Source organism: Nyctereutes procyonoides, unplaced genomic scaffold (genome assembly GCF_905146905.1).
Source record: "Nyctereutes procyonoides isolate TBG_1078 unplaced genomic scaffold, NYPRO_anot_genome, whole genome shotgun sequence".
Lineage (NCBI taxonomy): Eukaryota > Metazoa > Chordata > Mammalia > Carnivora > Canidae > Nyctereutes > Nyctereutes procyonoides.
In genome coordinates this window covers 13,668,815-13,696,612 of record NW_026575021.1, presented here as the reverse complement: position 1 = coordinate 13,696,612, position 27,798 = coordinate 13,668,815, and the positions used below count along the sequence as shown (strand labels likewise).

General features: G+C 38.3%; 1 protein-coding gene across 2 annotated transcripts; it reads right to left on the bottom strand.

Annotated features, from left to right (window-relative positions):
• Positions 1-17: 17 nt before the first annotated feature.
• YIPF7 (Yip1 domain family member 7) lies at positions 18-25,952 on the bottom strand. 2 transcript variants are annotated; one of them, XM_055341442.1, is made up of 6 exons: positions 25,851-25,952; positions 24,274-24,390; positions 15,152-15,312; positions 8,227-8,372; positions 3,462-3,643; positions 18-458 (listed from the first exon to the last, which is right to left on the bottom strand). In XM_055341442.1, exons 2-6 carry the CDS (start codon positions 24,387-24,389, stop codon positions 296-298), a joined length of 768 nt encoding a protein of 255 aa, XP_055197417.1. In that variant the 5' UTR covers position 24,390; positions 25,851-25,952; the 3' UTR covers positions 18-295. The 2 variants fall into 2 exon arrangements, with proteins under 2 accessions (XP_055197417.1, XP_055197418.1); XM_055341443.1 differs by lacking the exon at positions 3,462-3,643 and having other exon boundaries at positions 295-458.
• Positions 25,953-27,798: the final 1,846 nt, after the last annotated feature.

The following is a 27,798-nucleotide window of genomic DNA, read 5'->3' as shown; positions in this document are numbered from 1 at the left end:
TTTCTTAAAAATAGATCCATTGAGAGAAGCAAGGTCCATCAATACAACAACTGTATTCCCTTTTCTTTTAAAATATTTTAAAATGTTTTAATGCACCAAACCAAAAAGCAAAACATCATTCAAACCAAACAAGTTATTAGAGTATCATCCTTAAGTGCTGTTTTGTCTCTTTGCTTATTATTCTCCCAACAGCCATAAAGCAGAAATCATATTACCAAATTTGAATGCTAACGCATTTTCAGGGTAATGTGAACAGGAAACAAATAGAATCTTGAAACAGCATTTCAAATACTCTTCAGAAAACTGTTAGAAGGGCAAAAAGTCCATAAAATAAAGCACAAGGGTAGGCGACGAGAAGCTGTTGTCCTTTCATGTCCAAGGCCGAAATGAAGATTTTGGAAGCGGAAAGACTACACCAGCCAATGATGACCAGTGCCAACACAGTTCCAAAGGTGCCCCTACGGCAAAGACAAAAGAGATGATTACCTTCTGTCAAGGGAAAAAGTCATTATTGAGTCAGAGCTGCCTCTGAAATGTCCTTGGTACAATATTTTTAAATACTGCCTCCATTTGTAAAATGAGGTGGGGAACCCTACAAACTCAAAGGCCTTGGCCAGCTTGAAAATCTGTGAGCCAAATTCCCCATCAGAGGTAAACATTTTATACTTCAGTAAAAACGTGAACTAGTAGAAATGCAAATTTTTGCAGTTACCCCCCATCTGTCAACACTCAAATCCCAACTCCAGAAAAACTTTTATAGAAACTAGGGTCTTCTTTTATAGTTACAGATTTGTTTCCCCACACGGTCTTTTCAAATGTATGCATGGTATGAGCAGAAAGATAAATGGGCTCGCATTCCAGTAGGGGCCTCATCCCTACTGCTCCCAGGTCCACTTTTCAGGTTTCTGAGATGGCAAAGCCTGACACAGCTCAAGGAGGGAACACAGACATGTGTGTGGCTTCCCATCTCATTGCTGAAGATTCCTTTTGTGAGTGTATTGTGGATTTTTCAGAATACTGGAATGGATTTGTTCAAATTGATATCTTCAAAGACAACTGTGGAGGCACCTGGCTCTCTAAGAAGAAATGGGCAAATACGGTAGTGAAGTCTAGCTACCATGGGGATAAAAAGAGGAGATGCGCGTAGCAAAGAGTGAATTTCTCTCCTTATATGCAAAACAGAATGTTTTATTTGGAAAAATAAGCTGTAAGATTTAGGAAAGATCACAAGATATCTAGTCTGAAGCTTTGGAACAGTGAGGTGACACGTGGAAAATTGCATAGTAAAACGGCCATTATTAGGTCAAGAGCTAATTCCTACTGGCACACTACTCCTTTCACCATCAAGTGACACTGTCTCACTTGATTCTGGTATAATCTGAAGTTGAGAATTATGTTTATTATTCATGGTAATGACAAAAATATTTACTTTTAATAAATGAACCAAAGAAAAACAAGTGGAAAACTATATAGTATAGCTTATAATGCTTTGGATTATAAATAAACCAAAAATATCTAAAATGCATTCTAATAAGGATTATATTCATTGGTTCAATATCTATTAGAAATAATTTGTAGGTTGATCTAATACACAAGGTTTTTTGTTTTGTTTAATACACAGGTTTTTATGAACAAAAATGTAAAATTATATCTAATTTATTTGAATGATATAGTAATATGCCCCCAAAAGGAAATTTCAGTGTAATAGTTTTCAGGATTGGATAATTTACTCTCCTTTAATATAATTTAAGAGATTTCAAAGTCATCCTTTATCATTTGAGAATGAAAATCTAGGGATGCATGGGGGGCTCAGTAGCTGAGCATCTGCCTTCAGCTCAGGTCATGACCCCAGGGTCCAGGACCCAGTTCCACATCGGGCTCCCTGCAGGGAACCTGCTTCTCCCTCTGCCTGAGTCTCTGCCTCTCTCTGTGTGTCTCTCGTGAATAAACAAATAAAATCTTAAAATAAGAAGAATGAAAATCTAATGAAAAAAGGTCCAGACTTCTAATGATTTTCAACATCTCATTTTAGTTTTTTATTTTCTTCCCCTAATAATCTGGAGTCACTTGAGGTGCCCCAAACCTTAACTCTGCTGGAAATAATCTTTTAAAGTTTTTAAATGGTTAGTCATTATAGCATCCTTTGGCAAAAGCATTTAACAAAATAGAATTTGTAGAACTAAACTCTGTGTTAACATGTCAAATGTCTGTACCAAACAACTTAGTAAATAGAAAAGCTTGCTGAAGAACATGATATACAAAAAGTAGTATTTTTCCATGGATAAGACTCAATAAATATAACTGACATTGTATTCCATATTCAAGGCATCCATTTTCTGTTTTATTCCTCTTTTTAAAATGTTGACTACTTGCTGATAAAGTAAGGGTTTGCTCTAAGTTATTCTCAAGAATGTCACCTTTAAAATGAAACCATACTGGGGCACCTGGGTGGCTCAGGTATGCAGCCAACTCTTCACTTTGGCTCCGGTCATGATCTTATGGCAGGCTCTGCACTGGGTATGGAGCCTGCTTGGGATTCTCTCTCCACCTCTCCCTCTGCCCCTCCCACTCAAGCTAAATAACTAACTAAATAAATATGAGACCATGTTAAGACAAGGAAACATTTTCAACTAAGACATCTCAATAAGGTCATGAAAAAAAACTATAGGAGGTATCTAAACAAAATCTTTAAAGGCTCTCCTAAAATGTCTACCTTTGGCATTGGTAAATTCTTTATATAATACGTTGTCCAATTAGCAATTATTAGTGCTAATAACTTAAAATATGGATCATCCAAGAAAAAAAATACAAATTGTGCCTCCTTTAGATGTGGAAGGATGAGCACTGATGGCAAATGTCTACTGGGTTCAGAGACTGTAGGGGATGAAGGACTGTGTCAGTTCTTGCTCTCCCCATACAGTGGGGGATGTGCCCTGGGAAACTGCCCAACAGCAACAGATCTACTGGATCCTCACTAATAGTCACGGCTGAGCATATAGGCTAGAGAGCTCTCTAGCACTGACGTCCTCATCAGGGCTCCTGGGAATTCACTGCAAGGAGCCCAGCTGAGGAGGACAGTTGTTTGCCTCTGGAAGGCAGAGGGCCTGGGAGCTGAAGCAATTTGTCAGCCTTCACCAGGCGCTTACTCTTCCAAAATCAAACAAGTGAATTTTCTGCAGTCGTTATGTCACTCCGGACAATGGTTCATACTGAAGAATGCAACGACTTCCAACGTGCCAGTGTCAGAGACGGCTTGGTTTATCATTGAAATCCTCCAAATGGGAACAGTACCTGAGCCAAAATGGACCTACTTCCCCGAATCTGTGTGTGGCTTTTAACAGCCAACGTTCCCCCAATCCCATGACCCAAAAGATCAGAAAGGCATTAACTGCGACCCTGGTGTGGCAAGCCTGAGGGAAAGGAAGACTGCACAAGGGGCACCTGGTGTCGCAGACACTCACTGCAGTGAGAAGACGAGGCCGCAGCCGGACAGGATGACCATGGGTAGCAGGCAGTAGCCCAGCACGCTCGCCACACAGCCACAGGACAGCCCCGGGGAGCTCATCAAGCTCAGCAAGGTGTGAATCCCCAGGCAGCCCACAGCGCTCAGGCCGTACACGTAACCAAACTGAACCTTTCCTGCCTGCAACAACGGGAAGAAAACAGCTGGACACACAGCTGACATCAAGAGGACACTGGAATGTCAACAAGGCAGAGAGCATTTGAGAACCAATCAGTTCAACACTGTGTCGTGTGTTTCCAGGACGATCATCAGAAGGCTGGGAGTTCTGGGGAAAAAAAAAAACACTGGCTGTCCTATGAATTCAGGTCCTGAAAACAAACCCTCCTTATTGTATTCGGGGTGGCACGTGCATGCCACAGAAAAGATGAAAATTTTCTAGGTCATTTGTTTTGTTTTGTTTTGTTTTGTTTGTTTGTTTTTTGTTTGTTTTTAGCAGAGATCATCTATTAGATGTACAAGACATAAGTAGGAATATGTTTGTTCCCCTATTTGTTAATAATTGAATGAATGAATGAATGAATGAATGAAAATCTCCACTTTAGCTTTGAAGATTTTATAAGGCAGATTAGTAATGTTAGCAAATATCTATAGGATGTACTGTTAGGTCCTATTCTGAGCACTTCACGTGTATTAAATTATTTAATCCACACAACAGCCTGATGCGATAGGTGCCATTATGATACTCATTCTGCCCATGAGCAAATGAAGGTGCAGAGAATATGTAACTTGTCCAAAGTAAAATAATGTTAAGTGGTGGAACTTGGCTTTGAAGCTAGCCAGTCTGGCTCTAAAATTAGATCGTGGATATCTACAGGGTCTCTCACAGGTCTTAAAATAATGGGACTTACTTAGCCTTATCTAACCTGGCATATCCCAAATTTACTCAACCTTATCTAACCTGGCATATCCCAAACAATCCTCTGTTTTCATAACACATATTACCAGTTTAACTGAACATACCTTATGAAAAGCTGGTTTATATAAGCCAAATGGTAATGAATCAAAAAATTTAAAAAAGTACTGCTAAAGGGAAATCAGTAGCGTTCAGGAGACAACACTGACTTTCTGAGGACTCATAAACAGAACCATCCCCCACAAGGCCCTCGGGATGGGAGCTGACATAGTCCCATTAAACCCACCCAGGGAAAGTCACAATCTACTATTGATTCAACTGAGGATACTCTCACGTCTGTTACCTGAGGATGCCAAAGCTCCGGTAAAGAACGCTTTTGGTGTTTCTATTTGCATAAGCTGATTAGGAATTCTAGATAAATATTGAACAGGCTGACTCTGTTTTTCACAGAAATTATGCAAGACAACGAAGGATCTGGTAAACTCAGAGAGTGAGCTTTTTAGCCGTCATGTTTTCTTCTCTGTGGCTGTTATCCATAGTTTTTATGTCTTACGGAATAAAGAGATTTACTTTGCAGTTAATTAATGGAGAATATTATGACCATTTTGATGTTCCAAATTGCCTAGCCATTTTGGGTTCTTCTTCCTCTGTACAGAGGGGGAGGTTGGTCACTATCAAGTCCTTTCACAAAATGTCCCTGGGCTATGCTTGCAGAATTCTCTCTGGCATTAGCCATAAAAGTTCTCACCAACTTCCGTAGTCTCATGCTTAGCTCGTGAAATAATACTAATAATGCTAACGGACATCCTTAAGAAGCCCATCAGTTATTGTTCTATAGGGTGAGTTTCCTCCACTTGGAAAATAGTGACCATTTCAAATCACTTATATATATTAGAGAAACAGTCTACTTGATATTTTAATTGGGAGAATTGTGAGGAAGCAAAAGTTGTAATGGTGAAGGGCAACTTCCCCACAACCAAAGGATACAGAGCTAGACTTTCCCAACCCCAAGTAGTTTTTTGAACAGACTGGGGTATACAGAGGGTAGACAAAATTAATTTGGTAGTAAAACTGTTCCTTTCAATATTAATCGATGACTTCTCTCTTCATCTCCTTCCTTGTTAGTCTATCCAACTTAAGCTGTAATTCCATTTGGAGGGGGCCACCACCATTTTTAATCTGTTTTAAATTCTAAAAAGGGCTTGTAACTGAAATGGAAAGCAAATGTTCCATTTCTTTTTAACCTCAAAACTTTATGGGCCTTCCTTGTACAAACCTCATTACCGTATCTGGGTTTGAAATACTTATTATTCTTCTAACTATGTTTTCACATGGGTCATGCATGATCCTTTTCCAGATTGTATTCTTAGATCTACCAGAAAAGTTAAATGGAGTCACACTTTTAAACCACTTATCCTCCTTGTTTTGGGGGTGAGAATAATTTTGAGAGCAAGAATAAAACTCAGTTTATGCTGTTTGAAGCTGTCCTTTTTGGTCTGCCTCCTTCACTATGAAGAAAGGCCACTAAAAGATATTGGTGTCATGCCTTATGTCAACAGAAATCAGAAAAAATAAGTATGTGACTATGAGTCTTATACATCTGGAGAAAATGAACAAATTGAATATTGTTTTGGATTTGGTTTTGCTTTCTCTAGTACAATGCATATACCAGCCTATAAACTTTTCTTTTACATTTTAATTCCAGATGTCCAGGGCATGGTCAGCTTAACTTCAAATGGACTCTGAGTGAAATCTGACTTCATTAGTATATATTTGGGTGACTTTTTGTTGTTTTTGGTCTTTCTTGCTCAATGTGTATTGGAGTCAGTTCTGAAGTAACCACATCTGATGGTAAAATTAACCTGAAGAATGTCTGCCTAAAATATTTCAGAAAATATGCATTTTCACATCTTTCCCTAAATTTTAGAACTGAAGGAACTTTAAGAATACCACTTAATACCACTTACATAAACCTTTGTCTTCGAAATGAAGAAATAGAAAACAAAAATGTCAAGATCATACCTAGAGGCAAAGTTAGGGGTGCATCCAATTTTCTCACTTCCAGTTGGGTTCTTTGCCTATATTGCTTTATACTTAAAACAAAAAAGAAGATATTTAAATGATTCCAACTAACATTATATACCCTAAAAAGATTTTACTTGCATTAATGTTTTCCTTTAAGGAATGGTAATAGTAATGTTTTGGATAGGAAAACAAACAGCTGTTATATTAGAAGTCACTTGAAAAAGAAATATGGGTTAAAATATTAAATTGTTTCTATTTGATTAATTGACATGATTTTACTTAGTATATAGCTAAGATAATCAAATTACTGTGACAAAGACAGAAGGGATATTAGAGATTAAATTAAAACTCTAGTTGATATAGTGTTTGATTTACAGAGTATTTGCATTTGCTCTAGTTCAAAGGAAAAAATAAGATGTTATCACTAAATACTATTGTATTGGATAAATGTGATGTGATTTTTAACCATATTACCATGCAGAAACTAGATTGCTATCAGTATTTTGATTGGTATAAAGTGAATAAAAAAGTAAAAAGTGAATATTTAGTTGCAAATACATTTTACATCTGCTTTTGAAAACTGTAGCTACACTGGGGAAAACAGACTTATGGAAAGTGAAGAGCTGTTGAGATGGAGAATTGGACTAATAATTATTTTAAGGGATTTTCCTAGAATTTTTAATTTCCTGTATTCTTTCTCCAGTCAAGTTTATCTCTTTGCACCTTAATCAAACTATACTTTTCAGACTGGCCTGACCATCTTTTTCATCCTCTGTTTTCTGCATTTGGTTTAAAACCATAGACCTTTCTTCATTTTCTCTTTTTCTTCCTTTTTTTTAATGAAATATTTTGTAAAGTATGAGCTAGAATTTCTTCAAAACTTAACTAAAGAAAAAAAAAAAGAAAAAAAAAAGGGATCCCTGGGTGGCGCAGCAGTTTAGCCCCTGCCTTTGGCCCAGGGCGCGATCCTGGAGACCAGGGATCGAATCTCACATTGGGCTCCCAGTGCATGGAGCCTGCTTCTCCCTCTGCCTATGTCTCTCTCTCTCTCTCTCTCTCTCTCTCTCTCTGTGACTATCATAAATAAATAAAAATTAAAAAAAAACTTAACTTACACGGAAATGTTTTTCTTTACTTCTTTGGTGACTCAATCTCATTACTCCCAGGTTTAAAAAATGAAAGAGGCCCATACACAAGACAAATGGTAAAGTCAGGGGGAAAATGCCTTCATAAAAAGCAGAAAACTAAAATAATAGAGAAATATATAGGTTGAATACATCAAGCCATTGGTTATCATTGCAAATTAATGTGTTTATAATAACCTAAATAGAAACAAGGAAACTCATCTCGTACCCGTACCTCACAGGGTATTCAAAATATTTTATGGGTGCACCCCAGCAAAGAAAATGATGAGCAAAGAGAAGGGATCTCTCTGGTGTGATGAGAAATGTCACAGAAAACAAGAAATAAAATTTGGGCCTATGTTTCCCAAATTCATGTGTTTTTCAACTATTTCAGATGGACGATCTTTTCTAAATAACAAGAAAGACATAAAGGATCCTGTTTTGTGGAAAACGTGCTTGGTGATTTGATTTTTAAAATCTGTTCACATTTATATTTTATCTGTTGTAATATTTGAGGGCTGCATCTCTTTGTCACTATGGTCAACTATGTCTCACTCACCAAAAAAAAAAAAAAAATAGTTATCAGTTAAACAAGTGACCACTTTATAAAGTAACACAGTTTCTTCTGTATTAACAAAGACCTCTTCAAAAAATGACGTTTGGAAGGATACAGGTTAAAATCAGGTGCTTGCTGCTATTACCAGAAGCAAGGTGGCTCCTAGAGTCACACAAAACAGGATGGGCCCAGTGAGGTCCGTTTCATTCATGATACTGCCGTCTGCTGGCTTCAGTGGGTTTAACACGGTCAAGGTTTTTTGCCATATGTGATTAAAATTAATCCCAAGTTCTGCAAAAAGGAAAAAGAAGGGGAGGGAATAATATAAATATATATAAAAAAATCAACACGAATAATGTTTGCTTACAATTAACATATCTAGTTAATTTACTTAGCACTTGATTGATTGTCACTCCTTCAAAATCTAAAGTTCTATGTAACATATAGCAATTTGAAAAAAAAAATCAAAAACAAATTTTTTTTGTTTGTTTCCAAACAAATACTTTAGAGAAATAATTACATCGAGGAAAAATTTCCCTCCCTTAGGGCATCAAATATAAGCTTAAAATCGAGTTGAAAATTGAGATATAGACACTCTACATTCAAACAGTAAAATGTAAAATGGTAGCTAACAGACCAAAAATCCCATCCTATTGTTTATTTAGATATTTCCTTCTCCCCCACTTTCCCTTAATAACACTTTTGAAATCATATTATACTTATATCAAACATGGTATAATTTGTTCAATCAGCAGTATTATTTAAACCAAACATATTTAGCCCAGATCAGGGATTTTATTTCTACCCTGCCTGATGAGAAAAGCAGTTCTATGCTAACTGCCTGAAACTCTGCAGAGGAGAAAAGAGGATGGCCCTTTCTTGCACCCATGTTTGAAGAAGGTCTGTGCTACTGTGGTGGAGTCTGTGTGGTCAAAGATTAAATTCTTGAGACAATTTAACTTTTCCCTTTTGTGAGTAGAATAAAATATCCAAAATCAGTGGGCTCAGTGTCCATGAGTCCAAACTCATTTAAAAATATCTAATTTGAGGGATCCCTGGGTGGCGCAGCGGTTTGGCGCCTGCCTTTGGCCCAGGGCGTGATCCTGGAGACCTGGGATCGAATCCCACGTCGGGCTCCGGGGCATGGAGCCTGCTTCTCCCTCTGCCTATGTCTCTGCCTTGTCTCTGCCTCTCTGTGTGTGTGTGTGACTATCATAAATAAATAATTTAAAAAAATTAAAAAAAAAATATCTAATTTGAGAGGGCGCCCAGGTGGGCTCAGTCGGTTAAGCATCTGCTTTCGGCTCAGGTCATGATCCCAGAACCTTGGGATGGAGCCAGCACTAGGCTCCCTGCTCAGTGGGGAGTGTGCTTCTCCCTCTCCCTCTGCTCATGCTCTTTCTCTGCTCATGAGTGTGCGTGCTCTCTCTTGCGCGTTCTCTTTCTGTCAAATAAATAAAATCTTAAAATAAATAAAATCTTAAAATCTCCCAATACGTTACTTTTAAGTAATTCTGACTGCCACCTCAAAGATCTTTCTGCTAGATCCTGCCCCCTTACATCTTTTTTATTTAAAACATTAAAAAACCAGCCATCTGACACCCACTGAATACAGAAATAAGTATTAACACATCAGTTTCTTTTCCCACCACTTCTATAAAGATAAATGTTAAGATGTATCTTGAGTAGAGAAAGGAACACTCAAAAGAGAGAACATGGGTTTACTATTTAGGAATCAATAATCAAGCTGGCTACCCTCCCTCTATTATTTTAAATTTGAATAAGAGTAACACAGAGGCCCAGCATAATTAGAGATAAACTACTATAAAGAACATACATTTCAATGAAAAATAATTGAATAGGGTTTTTTTTTCTTTGCTGTTTTCCCTGAATTTTGCTGTGAGCTCTACAAGATTTGTATGAATTCATTTCACAGACCTGTGAAATGACTAGGACTGTTATTTTATTCTTATTTTATGCATCAGATGGCTGAGGTTTTGACATACTATGAATTTGTCCAGGGGCGCCTGGGTGACTCAGTGGTTGAGTGTCTGCCTTCGGCTCAGGGCATGATCCCAGGTCCAGGGATTGAGTCCCGCATCAGGCTCCCTGTGGGGAGCCTGTCTCTCTCTGTGTGTCTCTCATGAATACATAAATAAAATCTTAAAAAAAAAAAAAAGGATTTGTCCAAAGTCACAGAACTAGTAAAGAAAGAAAGAAAGAAAAGTAAAGAAAGAAAGTAAAAGAAAGTCTAGGTTTCAACGCTAGAGGATCTGACTCAAGAACCCAGGCTTTCCCCTCTAAGACAAGCAATCCAGTTACGAACTGGGCAGAGGACATGAATAGACATTTTTTCCAAAGAAGACCTGCAAATGGCCAACAGGTACGTGAGAAGGTGCTCAACATCACTAATCCTCAGGGAAATGCAAATCAAAACCACAGTCAGGGGTGCCTGGGTGGCTCAGTCAGTTGGGTTGAGCGTCTGCCTGGGGCTCAGGTGGTGAACAGAGGGTCCTGGGATCAGCCTGCTTTTCTCTTTCTCTGCCACTTCCCCTGCTTGTGCTGTCAAATAAATAAATAAAATCTAAAACAAAACAAAACCAAACCACAATGAGACACCACCTCACCTCCATTAGAATGCCATTCTCCAAGAGACGAGAAACAAGCATTGGTTAGGATGTGGAGAAAAGGCAACCCTTGTGCACTGTTGTTGGGAACGTAAATTCATGCAGCCACTGTGGAAAACTATATGGAGGTTCCTCAAGAATTGAAAAATAAATAAATAAAAGGGCTGGCAACATGTCCACTTGCAGCTGAGGACGTGGGCTCCTGGAGGTGGTGACTTCGGCTTAGAGCCCTGCGGGTCAGTCCCCGGGGACTATGACCTGAGCCCTGAAGCTGGCCAGTTTAAAAAACGAAAAAAAAAAACACAGTACTACTACATGATCCCACTTCTGTATATAAATACCCAAAGGCAGCAGAGAGATATGTTGTGCTCCCACATTCAACGCAGCATCTTTCACAACAGCCAAGACATGGAAACAGCTTCCATGTGTGTCAGTGCATGAACAGATCAAGAAGACACGGTATTTACACACAATGGGATATTCATGCATGAGACAGAAGGAAATTCTCCCATTTGCAGCAACATGGATTAACCTTGAGAGCATTATGTTAATCGAAATAAAACAGAGAACGACAAACACTGCGTAGTGTCGTATGTGGGACATAAAATCATGGAAGAAAAAAAGAAAAGTCAAATTCATAGAAACAGAGTGGAAGAGTGGTTAGCTGAGGGTGGGAGAAGCAGGAAGAGGTTGACATGAAGGTGCACACACACCGTCTACGCAGAACAAAATAACGCCAACAACAGGAACAAAAACCCTGCTTTCAATCACGTAGCTACAGATGCCAGTGTATATCTAATCTCATAATGGTTGTATTTTTTTTTTTTGATTGAGCCCAATTCTCCCATGTGAAGGATTTCCTCCCCCCCAATCATTCATACAAGGCATTCCACTTCCCCTCCCAGGACTTAGGAATGGTCTTTGGTCGGGTATGGGGTCTGGTATGGGGTCTGCTTCTACAGGAGCCCCCGAAATCTGACATCCTGCATATCCGACACAGAATACCAGATGGATGCTTGGGATTGCCGTGACCTAGAGGGGCCTTCCTCTATCGGGGTCCTAGACATTTCCAAAAGCTTTGGTCAGACATTGGTAAAGGTATTTTTTCACTCGGTTCATATCCAGGCCGACAACCGCTATCCCTAGCTTGAAAAGAAAGAATACGACTGGTTAATAGCGAGGAAATCATGCATATGTCAATTTCCACGCTGCGTCCTTTTTATTATCAGCATATTTATATATTTCTTAATGAATATACACTTTAGAGAAGATGAGCGGTTCATCACACTTAAAATGAAGTTAGAATGTCAATGTGATTTTTAAAAAGCCGGAGATCTTAAAAAATGAGAAATATTGTGGTTTAAATTAATTTTGCCTAAGCCTTATGTCGTTTTCAAACTTTATTTTCAATTAAGACATTTAGGCTAGCAATATGTTTTCAGTATTTACCACGAGAAAGTGGCCTTTCATTCAAAATACCTTTTTTTCCCTCAAAAAAGCATAATAATGATTTCCTGAAGAAATTCAGATGAAAAATGCCTTATGAGACATTATTACGGATTTCAAACATTTATTTGACGGCGTAATTAACTTCTGCACATGTTTCAACATCGAGTCGTGAAACCGTTGAGTGAACGTTAAGACCTACTAACCATCGTCATCCCAAAAAAGATTTTATGTGTTTTCTACCAAAATACACCTTCACAATATTTTGTTTTCTAATTTATTATGATACACAAATAAGATTAAAGTATTTGTTAATTGCAGATATCCTGATATAACACCTTATTGTACGAGATAAAAGAGGAAACTGCTGTGAAATGTGAATGTAAAATTTATTGTTTTGCTGTCATCTAGTGGTAGTAAAGTATATGATATATATGCTATAAAAATGAATTAATATCTTTGTTTTCTATGCAAATTGTGGCACTGGCCTTTTAAATATAAACATCAGGCTGTGCTACAAATATAAGTACTGACTATCAGAGTAATTTTGCTGGTTTGACAGACTTGAATTGACTATTATTCTTCAAGATATATATTTGTTAACATATTGTTTGTACATTATCAAACAGCAAAAGTTATCATGCTTCTATAAAACGACCATACGAGTCTTTTAGACAACAAGGTGTTTAAGGAATAAACAAGCACATTTTCAAATAACATATTTTGGTACGAGGGATGTTAATTATTACAGCTTCATAATGTGATAACCTGTTTGGCGTGTGCTCAATAAAAACTAGCAAATGCCATTTATCATCTTGTCCTAGACACCCTGCCTATGGCTTTTTCATATCTTTGAAACAGATGATGCTTGAGGCTTCCACAAAGCCACCCACTCTGAAGAGCATATTGAATCAGCACCCAAGAGTTTCATAGATTCAAAATGCAAAATTATATTAGGTGCAATCTCTTGTATCCCTAATACACTAGCAATTTGCTGGGGACAATCACAGAAAAAAAAAAAGTCTGAGAATTTTCTCTAAGCTATATAAAATGGGAAATCCAGTATATTTCTTATTTGAATTTAATAAGATATTAGAGGAAGATGCTTTAAAGTTTAGAATATCACAGTAGAGACATTCAGAAAAGCCGAAAAGAATGTTTTCAATAAATGTCATAGGACAAGTTTGTTAATCATTAAAGAAAAAAAATTAAATCCTACCTCACATACTAACGTAAAATAATTTTTTAATGAATCAAAAATTTAAGTGCAAAACAGAAAGATAATTCAAAAATTTAAGAATACATAAGAGAATATAAAGAGTACCTAGAACTGGAGAAGTACATTCTAAACAAAAGAGCAATCAGGAAGGAAATTTACCAAGAAAAATATTGTAGAGTTGAAAACATAAATATTAAAATTTCTATACGTTTTAACGCCCTATTAAAAAATTAGATGGCAAACACCATCTAGAAAAAAAATGCTTGCCATACATATTCCAGGCAATCATTAAATATCTTTACCATAAGATATCTCTAAAAATAAACAAGGAAAGGAAAAATCTTAAGATTCCAAGAAGAAAATCTGAAAAAAAAAAAAAAAAAGAAAAGCAGGAAGAATAGTCAATCAACATGAAAAAAACGTGACTTTCCTAGTAGCCAAGAACTACAGGGTATTGCTTTATGCCCACCCGATTCACCAAGACCTCTCCTATTCTACTATGAGCGAGTGAGAGAGGGAATAGCAGGCTCCCCACTGGGCAGGGAGCCCCCAGTGGGACTCAATCCCGGGACCCTGCAGTCGTGACCTGAGCCCAAGGTGGACGCTGGACTGACTGAGCCTCCCAGGAGCCCCAGCTGGTGTGTGTGTGTGTGTATGTTTTTTTTTCTTTTTAAAATAGAGATGTTGGTGGAATCAAGGAGAATGTTTAATGAGGACAGCTTATAATTTTCAGGTATTGATTATCACTGCAGAGGCAAACTAGAATGAATTGGTTAAACATAACTGATCCCAAAATCTAACTGGCTTCTAAAGAGCCAACAAATCTATTACATAATTTTCTGTGCTTCTCTAAGTGGTTTACATCTTTCACAAAAAAAAGAGAATGTTTTAATGCCAAGCGGTTGGCTGTGTTCGTATGAGGCAAACACTGGTCTTCTGATGTAGAATATTGGGAGTCCTAATTTATCCCTTCTCACTTGACCACCTATAAAGGGGTTAGAACATAATAGTTAACCTATTACTATTTCTCCGTGGCTCTTAAATTTACGTCTACTTGAATTTTAGTTTCCTGGCCCCTCTGCTTCTAGCATCAATGCTGATTTTCTTTAACAGCAAACACAGCAGATGAGGGGGGCTGTATTTAAAAAAAATAAAATCAAAATCAAAATCAATGGTTGGAAGACCCCTGAAATCCCTGAAGGACCTTCAACTGCACGGGTCCAGTGGTTTCCTTGCCACCAGCAGCGCTATTTACTGCAATCCTACATCCCTTCCCATTTACTGCAATCCTATATTCCTTCCCATTTAGCCACATGTAGCTGAGACGAGGGGGCTTCAGGGAAGAGCCAGGGAAGAAAAAAGCAAAAACAAAAACAAAAACTGGCTTGTCTCCATGATAAAGAAATATTGAGAAACGACCCCCTGGGCTCCCAGGCATCGTAGCAGAAGATACGACCTGCTATTGGGAAGTGGCTCCGCTCCCTGGGGTGGGAAGGGTCGTTCCCTTGGTACAGCCACTCTGCTGAAAGATGTGCTCCGGGTGGGGTCTGCACTTGAAGACACTGAAGACACGCTCAGTAACTGCCAGGCCCCCGCTGCCGCCCGTTGTCTCCCCACCCACAGGAGACAAACCCCAACGCTGAAGCCCCTCAGCCTGGTACACCCGGCTCTGCACCGAGGTGTGATGCATGCGGCCCAGACGCACGTGCAGGCCACGTGCTGACTCTTGCTCTCAGCCTCCCAGCTGTGCACACACGAACAGCACTTCCTTAGTGTACCTTCTAGCAAAGGAGGCTCTTCCTCAAAACTGTCCACGTAGGAAGATTGTGAATAATAATCCGGGTTGGACGCTGGCTGGAAAAGTTGGGCCTCGCCACCTGAGGGCAGGAGCATCTCCGGGGGGACGAAGGCGGGCTGACGCTGGTCACTGGCTGGCTGTCTGGAGAAAGGAAAATACCAATTTTTATTCATCTCAGAAAGGGACAGCGTGACAAATCACGGAAGGAAACTACAATCTTCCTTCTATGAGTTCTCTTAGTGTTTATGAGGATGTACCCGTGGAAGAAAGAACTTGCTTAAAATTTACCTTTAATTAAAAAAAAGGAAAAAATGAAGTCACTGGTCGCGAGAAGGTTCTAGAAGAAAGATCCATACCAACTAACATTTATTTGATTACATGCAAGGTGCTGGACACTTTCTCTCATGTTTTGTCACATGATGAATACTCTGGAAGGTAAAAACTGTGGTTTTAATCCCATTTGACAGATAAAGAAATGAAGGTTCATGGAGACTGTAAGGACTTGCCCGGTGTCACACAGTAATACTTCAGGGGTTGGAGTCCTGAGAGAAGCTGTCTGAGCAGTGCTCAGACTATACAATGTTTTTTTTTTTTTTTTTTTAACTGATTTTCAGGGGCATCACCAGACATGACAACCCCTATAAACCTATGGAAGTAACAAGTAAAAATCACAATTTTAATAGTAAGAGTCAATTCACAGGAAACAAACCAGATACATCAACTGCCTTTCTGGCTCTGGCCATTCCCAGACAGTTCCTGCCCAGTGAGTGATCTCTGAGACCTAAGATGATTCTCTGGCTGGCCTCACGTCCTTCTTTGGAAACATGCAATTTAGTGGTGTTGAAACATGATATTTCCATACTTCCTTGACTGTGCTTTTTAATTTTTTTATTCCACCATTTGCGTGATCAAGTTGGAAAACAACACTGAGTACGTAATTTCTTACTAGAGCTAGAGAAAAGGAAGGAAGAAGGAAAGTATATGAGGTTCTTTTGTCATTTTAAATTATTTTTACTTGAAGGAAGGGGGAGACACCTAAGGCCTTGTCCTTATTAACACGTTTAAGTTTTTTTCATCAGAGCCCCTTAGGCTGAGCTAAAAATTCAGCCCAGGATTCTGAACTTTGCAGCTCCCTGTGATCTCTTTGTGTTAAAATATTTACAAAATGGCTTTTCATACTTTCCCTCCAACATTAATCTTAATATGAAGTCTAAGGGTAACACACTCAACTTCCCTTATATGAGTAAGCCTGACAGAGAAAATCATCTTTTCTGCAAAATAAAGCTACCGAGATAGAGATATATGCATTTAATCATTCACTAACTCAACCGTAAGCTCATTAGGCACAGGGACCTGGTGATACTTCTTGGATTCCCCCACAGCAAGTGTTGATTACTGTGATTACTCACTTAGCCATGGGACATAGGCTTTTTTTTTTTTTCTTTTCTTTTTCTTTTCCCAGCAAAAGAGAACCACTATCAAAAGTACCAGTAGAAATGAATTATAACTAAGAACCTGAATGGCCTGTTGGCTGATAAAAGCCCCTCTTGATCTATATATACATTTTTTTTTAAATGTAAGCATTTCTAGAAGCTTAAAGGGGGGAAATAAAGTTGACTCAACGGGCCAGCATCTAACCAAAGCTACTTCACTGACAACTGTCCTGGCCTCGCCATAACTCAGGCCCTGGTGTGGCTAATCAGGCTTGCGGAGAGGGAACTTTCATGATTACTCCCTGCCAAGCAATTTCCACGTATGGGGGGAATTTAGCATAGGTGGCTGCCTTGAGCCAACCCCTGAGAACAGAAAAACACAATGGAAAAACAAATTGTGCACATTGCCAGCTAGATCCCATCCCTTTCCCTTTCTTTCCTCTCTCTGTGCTCCTTCATCCAGCAAAACTTCTACATCAGGAGCTCGGCCTCTGGTTGTCCTTATCATAATGGAGATGTAATACTAAAATTCCCCCACCATGTATTTAAGAAAGTATAATTTCAAAATCTGTCTAACAAAGGAAACCCCCAAAGGTTTTATCTACGAAAATTACCATGGTCCCCTGCTATCAGTGTCTGAATTAAAATTCTCTCTTTGTATCTTATAATTTTGTACATGTTGACACTAACATCTTGCACCACGTCTCAATAAATGAAATCTAAGCAATACCGATATAGTCACATGGTTTGTATGCATTTCCAGGCCACAAACTCTGTAAAATAACCCAGTTCTCAGGTTTTAGGCCTTTTTCTGAAAATTGCGATGAATAACTATAATTTTACTTAACTATGTATCTTTAAAATTTTTTTAATTCCAATATACTTAACATACAGCATTATAATAATTTCAGGTGTACCATATAGTGACTCAACAATTCTATGCATTACTCAGTACTCCCTGTGCTAAGTGCTCTCTTAACCTTGTATCTTGGATACTTTACTAATGGCTTTGTCAAGCACATAGCCCTGACTTATTAACCTATTAAAGGCAATTGCATGAGTTAGATTGGTGTCCCCAGTACTTTAAGGTTATATCATATCAGTATTTTGTATAGCAATGGGAATTTTGCAGTTTTATCAATGAAATATTCCTCTTTTCCTTGATTACAGAGCATCTTAATTAGCTCTAGGAGAAGGCGCTTTTTGATATTTTGACGATTTCTAACTCCGCACATTATTCCATGTGAAACAAGTGTCAACCAAATTAGACCAAAAGAAACACTGGACTCTGGCTGGTAGAGCTGAAACGTTAATTTTGTTAGCAGGCATCTCCTCTCCCTGTAAGCATTACTCAGAACAACTGTGAGAGGACTGCAAAAGATTCCTTTAGGACAAGTGGCAACATTCATGGTCATACGGCTCTTCATCTGCTTCCTGGCTCTGCGGGGGTTATACGTCTGCTTGTAAAAACAGCCCAGTGATAGAATTTATCTTAAACCAAGCACAGTGGTTAGCAAACATGCCTCTGGAGTTAGACTGCCTGTGTTCAAATCCCAGTGTTATAATCTCAGGCTAATCACCTCACATCTGTGCCTCGATTTTCTCATCTGTAGAAGGAGGATCATAATAGAATTCACAGAACAACTTGTGGTTACTAGAGGCAACTTGAGGTTTACAAGTTTGGGGGGGGTGGGCAAAATAGGTGATGGAGATTAAAAAGTACAAGCTTCTAGTTATAAGATAAAAAAATTGCGGGGATGACAAGTACAGCATAGGGAATATAGCCGATCACACCATAATAATAATGCACAGTGACAGATGGTGAGGAGCATAGGTTAATGTCGAGAATTGTCTGATCACTACCCTGAAACTAATATAATTTTATTCGTCAACTATACCTAAAAAGATATGAACCAATAAGAACCAAATAAAAAATGTACTAGTCAGTAGCAAAGTTGAATAAGGGCTTGAGGTTCTTCTACCAATATACCCAAGCCATTAAAAAAGTCTTTTACATAATAATAATAATAGTGGAACTCATAAGATTATTGTAAATTAAATTAGCTTAAGTAAAAAGCACCTAGACTGGTGTTGGGCATTCAAAAAATGATCAATGAGCACTAGCTATGTATTTGTATGCCCTTCTCTTCCTGAGACTTACACTAAAGCATTCTAGACCCCTCCACACACCCTGGAACGGCATCTTCTATATTTGTTAATAGAATTGTCTCTTCCTCAAAGAAAACAACATTAATAGGAGGCCAGGAGTTCATATGCCTTCTGTGCTGTTCATCTTTAGCTTTTTATCATTTTGGTTTCCTTGCAACACCCCAACAGACTCTGACCACATCCCACCAGTCTTGCGTTTTCCTACCAGGAGAATCTCCACTACGCTCATTCAGGACGTCAGTCTCTGAGCAATAAGCAATAGCCATATGCCTGGTCTGTAAAGAAAACCCTCTGTATGTTCACCAATTCTTCAGCATTTCCCTCTTCACCACCCATACTTGGGTTTATAAAGTTCCAGCAAGTCTCTAGATGGATGATGTTAAGGTAAGGCATAGTCTCCAGCTGGGGACATTTTTTTGCCTGGCTCTGAGGCAACAGGACCTCACATTCACCTTCCAAGGCAAATATAGAAGATCATTTTTAAAAGACTTGGTAATAGTTTTTATGATTACGGAAATATGTTTTCTGTGTCCTATCATAGAGTCACTAGCTGCACACTTTATTGAAAGTTTTTTTCTTCCAAAACTGTAGGTTTGGACTTCCATCCTGACGGTCCCCTGATGCTCCTTTCCACCGTCAGTCTGATCCAGGAGGCATGTAGGTGATGAGCTGACTCCCAGGGTCACGTGGACAGCAAGGGTGTAAATCGGGCGGTAAGAAATGTACGTACAGTTCACTGAAAGATACGTACAGATACGTACAGTTCATGGAAAGTTTACCTGCACATCTTAACTAATATTAAAGTGTGGGTATATTTCACGTGGCCAGGTGACAAGAGCGTGGCTCCCGAACCTCAAACTAGGAAGGGTTTCCGAATTTGCAACACCATTACCTCCAACAGCCTGACACAGCAATATGACTGATCTACAACGAAAATACCCTGTGGACTTAAAAAAATTTAGTATGTACTCCCAGAAACATTTTATTTATAGAAGTCTCCAGGTGAGTCAGTAAAATCAGACATTTTAAATATCTTCAGTAAGAAAAAAAAATGTACAGGCTTAGTTGAACGGTGGTGTGTTTTAGGGAACGGTGACAGGGGAGTTGACTTCTACGTTTCCAGATTCTGGGTGACTACATGCCATGTACTATGTGTGAAACACTAGAGGAAGATCAGGTTTGGGGGGATTCAGAAAAGCTGGGGATTTGGTATCGGTCTGTCCAGGTCCTACTAAAACATTCAAAGGGAGTTTTACAGTTGTCCCCTTTTCTGCAAAAATATCTATGTCTTTCTTCAAAACATTTGAATAGATTTCCCATTTAAAAAAAAAAAAAACAGAAAAAGGGCAGCCCAGGTGGCTCAGTGGTTTAGCACCTGCCTTCAGCCCAGGGCCTGATCCAGGAGACCCGGGATCGAGTCCCATGTCGGGCTTCCTGCATGGAGCCTGCGTCTCCCTCTGCCTGTGTCTCTGCCTCTCTCTCTGTGTCTCTCATGAATAAATAAATAAAATCTTAAAAAAAAATAGCAAAGTCAATTTATAAATAAATAAATAACAGAAAAATATAGTTGGAAAATACAGCCTCGACAACTGGCTACAGGTGATTGGAAATAATGCCTGTCTGCATGACTGGATAGTTATTTAAAATGAGGAAACTCCTTTCTTTATTCTAAAACAAGAAAACTTGTTTTTAAATATAAATATTTTTAGGGGTGCCTGGGTGGCTCAATCGCTGAAGTGCCTGTCTGCCTTTGGCTTAGGTCAGCATCCCGGGAGTCCTGGGATCGAGCCCAGCACGAGGCTCTGCTCAGCGGCGAGTCTGCTTCTCTCTCTGACCTTCACGCCTCTAGTGCTCTCTCTCTTGCTCTCTCAAATAAGTAACATATTTATATATATATAAAATATATATATTAAAATATATATATTTTTAAAATATATATATTTTTAAATATTTATATAAAAATAAATATTTTTATTGTCTTAGTAAGCACAGTCAATCAGCTTTCAGATCAGTATGCCACTGAGCAAGCTTTTTAAGCAAGCCCCAATAGGGGGACCTGGGTGGCTCAGTTGCTTGAGCGTCTGACTCTTGACTTCAGCACAGAGTCATGATCTCAGGGTTATGGGACTGAGGCCCAGGTCAGGCTCCATGCTCAGCATGGGGTCTATTTGAGATTTTCTCCCTCTGCCCTTGCCCCTACTCATGCATGTATGTGTGTATGTGTGCATGCCCTCACACTCATAAATAAATAAATAAATAAATAAATAAATAAATAAATAAATAAATTCATTCATTCATTCTTTAAAATAAGCTCCTATCTACAGGGATGGGGGTGGACAGAGACAGAGAGGAGGAGAGGAGGAGACTAATTGATTATAAGTATCCCCTGGATCCCTGTGTCTTTTGCCAGGATGGTCAACATCTTATTTTGATTTGAGGTGTATTTTAATTGCACTCACTATTCACCATGTGAATAAAAGATCGAATCTCTGGTGTTCGATGTACCCGAGTAAGTCACGGACTTGACTCCGTGTTTTATGTACCTCATAAAACTACCACAGCTAATATGCCCTTTTCTAATTCCTGAGACTTGCAGTATGGATTGGAATTTAAATGTTACTGTGTCCAAATCATGACTTGGATTTAAATGCTAAGCAACTGAAGCAGGCTGGGCCACCGCCTTAATACAATATAATCTTTAATTTTCCCCACTTGCTGATGTTAATTTCCATCTCTTCGTCATCTTGATTTCTGGACAATGTTGAAGAAAATTGGGTGGCAGCTTGGCAGGGGGAGAAAGCTGTGGTCTGTGAGTCCCTGTATGAGGAGAGAGCCTTGTTTCTTATTGAACATTTTAGTTTAGTTTACTCTGAAAATGTAGATTATAGATGCTACCCAGGTGTTTATTCCATCTGGAGAAAAGAAACAGAAGGTGACGAGTTTCCTTCACTACAACAGGAGAACTGAGCAGAAAAATCTTATTAGATCACTCTCATTGCCGATTGCATGTTTTGAGCTACCATCCTGTAACACCTTAATGCTCAAACTACTCCTTCTGCTTGATTAACACTTTCCTGGCAGCAAACACTTTATCTTGACCTTCCAAAGTGGTAAATCATAAATGAAATAAAATCAAGGTCTTTTTTGGTAGTTAGAGTCTGCAATGGATTGAGCCAAGTCTCTACAGCCTTACCCTTTTGTCTTATTTTTTAATAAATATTTTAAAAGTATCTTAATTTGCCTAATGATAATACTCAGAGAGAGAGAGAGAGAGAGCGAGCAAGGGAAGAAAGGAGCATATGGGTTTTCATTTTAGGAGATTTTTATAGGAACCTGGCTGGCGCTGGACAACATAGACTAGGTTCATGAAGGGGATTAAACTGCAGATATTTAACTTTTATAGTTTTAAAAAAAGTTGATACCAATACGTTTCCCTACCACCATAGAGGAATGGCTGCTAGGAAACAGCACCTATCTGGCCATGTCTTCAGGAGTGATCAGCTGGTGGAAACCATCTCCCAGTTGTCCTGTGCATAGCTGGAACAGAAGGGTTCCCACTGCCTGTTGTACATTTCTAATTTTTCCTCCTTTATCTGGAATTTTCAGGGTACTTACCTGTGTTTAGAAAACCAAAACTTCAAGAATTAATAAGTTTGAAATATTTGTTATGTGTTTTTTTTTGGCTTAAACTTATTGGAATGAGAAGCAGTAACCACACATCCCAGTTTACCTAGGATGGTCCAATTTTTTATTCCTATTATACCAACATCATTATTACTAGTAGGCATTTTACTATTAAAAATATCTCAGGTTTACAATAAATTATATGCCCACTCTAGTAATGAGTCTAATCAAACAATTTTGAATTAAAATCCAACCCCCATTTCTTATTACTGTGTGTCCCTGAAGAGGTTCCTTAATTTCTCTGGCTCCCTGCCTTCTCATAACTAAAACAGGGAAAAATAATGGCCCTCATCTGAGGATTGTGTGGGGAACCAATGAGTTAACTGGCGTAAAGTTCACAAGTGCACCCAACACACAGTAAGAGGTCAGTAACAGTTCTCTCGGAAGTCGAAAGGTCTGACGCTTCCCACAGTTCACTAATCTGGATCCACAAAAGAACATCCAAAGCAGCAGCAACTGTATGAACAAATATAGTCCGTTTAAGTGACGTTAGACAAAAAAATGTCCATTGCTATGGCAAGGTATAGTTATAGGAAAAAATAGTATTTAAATAATAGTTTAACTTTAAAACACAGTTTCCTACACATTATCACCAACTGCTCTTCATAATTCCATAAGGTAGGTATTATTTATGTCCTTATTTATCAGTGTAAGACACTCAGGGAAGTTCAAAGTCTTTCTTTCTCTTTCTTTCTTTCTTTCTTCTTTCTTTCTTTCTTTCTTTCTCTCTTTCTTCTTTCTTTCTTTCTTTCTTTCTTTCTTTCTTTCTTTCTTTCTTTCTTTCTTTCCTTCTTTCTTTTTTTCTAAGATTTTATTCATTTATTCATGAGAGAGAGATTGAGGCAGAGACCCAGGCAGAGGGAGAAGCAGGCTCCATGCAGGGAGCCCGACATGGGACTCGATCCCGGGTCTCCAGGATTAGGCCCTGGACTGAAGGCAGTGCTAAACCACTGAGCCACCCGGGCTGCCTGAAAGTCTTTCCCAATATCACAAAAGCTAGAGCCAGAACTTGAACCAATTCTTCTTACCCTAAATGCCCTGTTTCCTGTAGTAAAGGGTAAATATTAAATTCTTAGTTGTTTTCACTTTCAACTCAAGTTGAATTGTCAACTCAAAATAACCGACACATTCTGAAATATGCTTATTTCAATTCCATTTAAGAGTTTTCACACTGGGATGCCTGGGGGGTGGGGCGCTCAGTGGTTTAGCGCTGCCTTTGGCCCAGGGCGTGACCCCAGGGTCCCGGGATGGAGTCCCACATTAGGCTCCCTGCATGGACCCTGCTTCTCCCTCTGCCTGTGTCTCTCACAAATAAATAAAATCTTTTTTTAAAAAAAGTTTTCACACTGTATTATAATTGCATATTTAATTATCCATTAACATAAATTCTTAAATTTTATGAGGGAAAAGATGATAGACTTCTTTTTTATCTTTGGGTTTGTAGCTCCCTTCTAATACCCAACACACAGCAGGCACTCAAGAAATGTTTACTAGTTAAATAAAATCTATCTCTTGAGCAGTGTCCCAGAAAATATCATGTAAAATGAAAACACGTTCTGTTCTATCCAGCGCCTGTATTCAGGCTTCCCGTTAAGTGATATTTTGAAAAGAGGAGACGAGCTACCCACCTAGAGATGGGCCTGAGGTGAACTGAATTAATTTCTCTCACCTTTCCTGGTATTTCTCCTTGGGTACTTTACCAAGATATGCTGGGGAGAGCTTTTGCTTTCCCCCAGGGAAGCCTTCCCTATGTAGAAACCCTTGCTAAAATATTATGACTTCTTAAAATAAAAGCACATTTTTTCAAAGTACTTACTTTCTAGATACATAAAGATGTCCATAGGCATTAGAATCTTCAGAACTCAGCTCCTGATTATCAATAGTATAATTAGATTGGTAAAAATCAGAGTCAAATTGTCCCAAGTTGGACATCCTGAAAAATAAGAATGTTTTTTACTAAGAACTTTATGGGTCAATAAAACCTCTTTTGAGATATTTCCAAGGTGATGTGATTATGGGTGGATTCCTATTAGAGAACAAAGTATTCTTTGGATGGATTAAACTAAGTATTAAGAAAGGGTATAGAAATGTATCTAGAAAGTCATCTATAAAATGTATATCTTCAAAATTAACTTTTCTGAAGTCTTCGCTCACGAGGACTGTGACTTTAACTAAATTGGCTTTAACTGATGAGAAAGAACTAACATTTTCCACCAAATTCCTTATTCTCAGCAGTTTAAGAGAAAAATGCTTAAAATTAGTATATATCTAGATGATTTTCCCCTGAACAATATTAGCTCCTCACTTTGAATGTGTGGACACATGTTGAGAAGCCAGAAAGCAAATGGCTGATGATAATCCTATTTGAGTTTCATTTTTCCTAGAGCTTTAAAATATGCTAACAGCCTCCCCTGCCCCCCCCCCCCCCCGCCACACACAAAATCCCCAAATCCTACACACCAATCTCCTAGTTTTACTCTCCAATTCCTAAAATGTATTTGGAACATTTTCCTTTTTCTCATTCCTTGCCTGCTGCTCCTAGGCTTCTGGCTAAGACAGAGGGAGAAAGGCTCAGTTCAGCTAAGGGAGAACTCTTTCTATACAAACTCTACATAAGTTCTACTCACTGGGAGCGAAGAAGAGTGTGATCTTGACTTAGATCTACTTGGCTAGAAATACTAAAAGGAGGAAGAAATATTTGAGAGAAGAAGTTAGGGAAGAAAATAATAGTAAGGTGATAGTGGCTCTTTGGATGAAAATTACAGAATGGAGAATTTTTTTCAAGTGGACAGATACGGTTATTCAACTCAACATTTTAATCTTTATTTTTCTTTGAAAAAAATTTTATTTCAAAGGAATGAATTTAAAAATCATGAGGATCAATCCACATAATATAATAATTTATGGAATACTGCTAATAGTAAGTTTCAAATGAAATTGCATAAACAGCCTTAGCTCTAAGAGCTTCATTAATCAGAAATATTCGAGTAATTGCCAAATATATCAAGTTTTTTTTCAGTTCAGTAGAAATATAGGGAGCTTTTCTAAAATTAGATGCAGTAATTCATATATCTGACTTAATAAATCAAGACTTTTCATTAGTAATGTGTATGAAAGTAGCTATGAATTATGATGAATTATGCAAATTAAAATCTGGACTAGGAGAATGTAAGTTTTTTTTAACAATTTATAGTTTAAAGAATTTTAAAATTTAATAGCATAACTTTCTGTCTATGAAAACATGTTGTTATAAAGCATAGTGAGTAATTTCAAGGGAGAATACAGTAATATGCAACACTTTACGTAACATGACTATCGGTAATGGAGTCCTTACATAATTCAGTTTCATGTTTTGTTTAAATGCCAAGTTTTTTAGAAGGATGAGACACATACCTTTATAGTTTTTATGTCAAAAGATGTTCCAAGCAATGTAGCTTTGTAGCTTTACTTGAGAAATATCTAACAAATCAGTTCGTGAAATGATGACCTGCTGGCTCTCCACATAAGTTTCTAAATTTGTACTCTGACACCCTGAACAGATGCTACAGCCAAAAAAAAAAAAAAAAAAAAGGCCAAGGCCAACAACAACAACAAACCAACCCTGCCAAAAGCTGGAATATCCAATATTGTACAGGACTTGTTAAAGTTTACAAACACAGTAAATGGTATAGAGACATATATGATAAAGTGAAATGGTAGATTGAGTTTCTCTGTGTGCATCTCCCATTAAACTCTGATTTAAGATCACTCATTTGAGGCAAGCAATGGAGAGCAAGAGGCCTTAATCTTCCTTTTGCTTCATAATCTATAAGAATATATTTAACCTAGACAAGATTTCCTAATAACATGCAGCCAAAATCAATATATAGTACATGGCCTTAACATAATGATTTTATCAACAATCTGATAATGGGGTACTGCCAATTTTATTCAAATCTGAACCAACTTTCATAAACAACATTTAGGAAAGGTACCTATAATCTACCTCTGATTTTTTTTTTTCCTTTCTTTCTTCTCCAGCAGAGCCCAAGATGGGTATACTTCTGTGAACTGATCTAGTAGAGCTTATTGGTAGGGCATGTTCTGTTCTGTTTTCAAGCCAATCTTGACCAACTTCCACCCCTAGAAGCTACCTGAGTTGGTTCCCTCTTGTATCTGTGGGTCATTTCTAGGAGTCATCTCCCTAGTTCTGACCCAGGTATCCCGGCTAATACTCCCCAATCCTACCAGGACCTGCCAATATCCACCTCATGGCTGAAAGCCCATTTCCTCTGTGATCTCCTTCATGCAAGTTTCCCTTTATAGGACTGAGATTTCCCATGTATCCAGATCTCAGTAACTGAACTCTGCTGTTCAAGGGTGAATATATTTGGCAGTTAGAAATTTTCAACTAGAGACAAAGGAAAGAATGATAAATTACAGTTTTTCCCACATTATTTTTTTCCCACATTATTTTAAAACATTTGGAATTTGAATTTCTCTGATCAGAGCTGTCAGTCAGATAATAGTGGCTTATGTGTGTACTGAGGATCTACTATTGAGTGCCAGACTGTGTTCTAGATGTCACACTTACAGAAGTGTGGACAAAATTATAAAGAGAGATATTTTATTATCGATTCAACTATATCTACAGCAAATAATAATGACTAGCAAGGCATTGTTCTATGAACTTTAGGTTTAAATCATTTTAAGTTTTGCAATGACCTTATGAAGTACGATTATCTCATTTTAGAGGAAAAGAAATAGAGATTAAATAACTTTCAGAGGTGGAAGCTAGTAGGTGAAAGAGCCAGTGTTTGAAACCTGTAAGCTAAGTCCAGGGCCCACATTATTATTCAAGATAATTTCAGGAATCAACTGAAATCTATCAAGTAGTTGGCATATGCTATTAAGAGGGAGAATACAAAGTGGGGGAGGCATTCAGTGAAGGCCTCGTAAGAAGGTCACTTGGACTGAGACTTGACTGTTGAGAAAGAAGCCACTTGAAAGGCTATGTAAAGAGGATTTAAAGCAAATTCTCTGAGGTGGCCAGGAATTTTGCAGTTTGTGGCTTAGAGATAAATCATGCAGTAGTGGTTCTGAATCAGGGACAAGCTGAAGGAGATGGAGGTTGGTGGCATAGACGGAGACTAGATTAAAGGACATTGGTAAGGGGTCTACATTCTATTATAATTGAACGAGATGTCATTGCAGGATTTTAAGCAATGGGATGACATGCTCAGTTTTTGCAGAAATTGGTTAGCAGGATGAGACACAGGAGGCTTAGACTAGGACAGCAATGGAAGCAGGAGAACTGGTGGAAGAATCTGGGCAGCTGGGGATCCCTGGGTGGCGCAGCGGT